Below are 1,523 nucleotides of genomic sequence, written 5' to 3'. Positions count from 1 at the left end.
CCGGGAGGCCTGTGGGGCAGCATTGGGTGGCCCCATGGTTGTCAGGAGAAACCTGGCCTTGTGCTTCAGTGCATGTTGGTGTGTGAAGACAGAGGGGAGTTCAGAGCCTGTGTGCTGCGTCAGGTGCGGTGGCCCCACGGGGGTGTCCCGAGGCACTGGGCCCGGGGTTCCTGCTGTGCCCCACCGTATGGTGGGCCCTCCTATCACTGAGCTGCCTTTCCAGTTCTCCCCTCAGTGGGTCAAGCATCAGGCAGAGCTTTGAGGGGGTCAGTTCTTTATTCAGGTTTATTCCTAAGTGTTCACCTTGGAGGTCATTACTGAGCTGGTTGGGTCCCTGCCCAGTGCTGGGATGATTATTCAGCCTGAAGGACGGCCCTCTGGGCTTTCCTCGAGGGCCTGGGACCTCGGGGCAGTCGGGTGGGAGGGCCCTTGGGGTCCAGAGCCCGTGTAACTCGCACCAGAGGACTTGCCCCATCTGTGCAGACTGGCTTCCCATCCCCGCAACTACGTGGCTGTCCGTGGGCTCCTGGTGCCACCATTCTGTTCCTGGCAGATGCCGTTCCCGAGGGTGGGTGACAGCGGGGACGGAGCTGGGAGGTGGCAGTCAGTGACAGTGGAGGAGGGACACCTCGGTAGTCTGCAGCCAGGGGACGACCCAGACTTCAGAGTAGCAGCTGAGGGTCTGAAAGGAGGGGTGGCCTGAGGGTTCCCTTCCCGGAGGCTGCCCACCCCACCAGGACACCCCCACCCGCTGCAGAAGTGGGTTCCCAGTGCCACTGCCTCGGGGGGGGTTATGTACACACACGTGTGCTTATGTGCATGTGTTCACATGTGTGCACGTCTGTGTGTGCACCCACAGATAGGCATGTATGTTTTCTTTACTGAAGAGTTCTCCTCCTGCCCTGACTGTATTTTGAAAAACTTCAAATCTACAGGAAAGTTGCAGGAGTAATTCAAGAATACACACTTGGGCTTCCCTGGCAGTCCAGCGGTTAAGAGTCCACTGCCAGCGTGAGGGCACGAGTTCGATCCCTCTTCCGTGAAGATCCCACTTGCTGTTGGGCAACCAAGCCCGTGAACCACAACTAGTGAGCTTGTGCTTCGCAACGAAAGAAGCCTCCGCAGCGAGAAGCCCCTGCACCACGACCAGAAAGTAGCCCACTTCCAGCCACGAAGACCAAGCGCAGCCAAAAAGAGGAAATCAGCACGTCCTCCACACCTCTGTTTATAGATTACCAAGTTCTGCTGCTGGCAGCCCACTCTAGTACTCTTGCCTGGAGAATCCCATGGACAGAGGAGCCTGGCAGGCTTCAGTCCGTGGGGTCACGAAGAGTTGGACATGACTGAGTGACTAACCCTAAGTTCTGCCGCCTCTGCTCTCCCTGAGTGTGTATATATAACTTCTGAATTATGTCAAAGGTGTCTCTGCTCTCCCCGCACCTCCATGCCTGCAGTATGTGCTCCTGGACACGTGCTTCTGGGAGCAAGGAGGGCTTGGCGTTTGGGAAGTCCCAGGGGGCCGC

The 1,523-nt window shown here is 58.0% G+C and overlaps 1 protein-coding gene across 1 annotated transcript in view; it reads right to left on the bottom strand.

Moving 5' to 3' along the window:
- Positions 1-257: 257 nt before the first annotated feature.
- CST7 (cystatin F (leukocystatin)) overlaps positions 258-1,523 on the bottom strand; it is a 4,017-nt gene continuing 2,751 nt past the window's right edge. Inside the window, exon 4 of the mRNA XM_010836607.1 lies at positions 258-682. Coding sequence (XP_010834909.1) covers positions 605-682 — 78 coding nt within the window. The 3' untranslated portion in view covers positions 258-604. The remainder of the gene's footprint in view (positions 683-1,523) is intronic.

The sequence above is a fragment of the Bison bison genome, unplaced genomic scaffold (assembly GCF_000754665.1).
Source record: "Bison bison bison isolate TAMUID 2011002044 unplaced genomic scaffold, Bison_UMD1.0 scf7180017864063, whole genome shotgun sequence".
Taxonomy (NCBI): Eukaryota; Metazoa; Chordata; class Mammalia; order Artiodactyla; family Bovidae; genus Bison; species Bison bison.
This window is presented reverse-complemented; position numbering and strand designations above follow the sequence as displayed.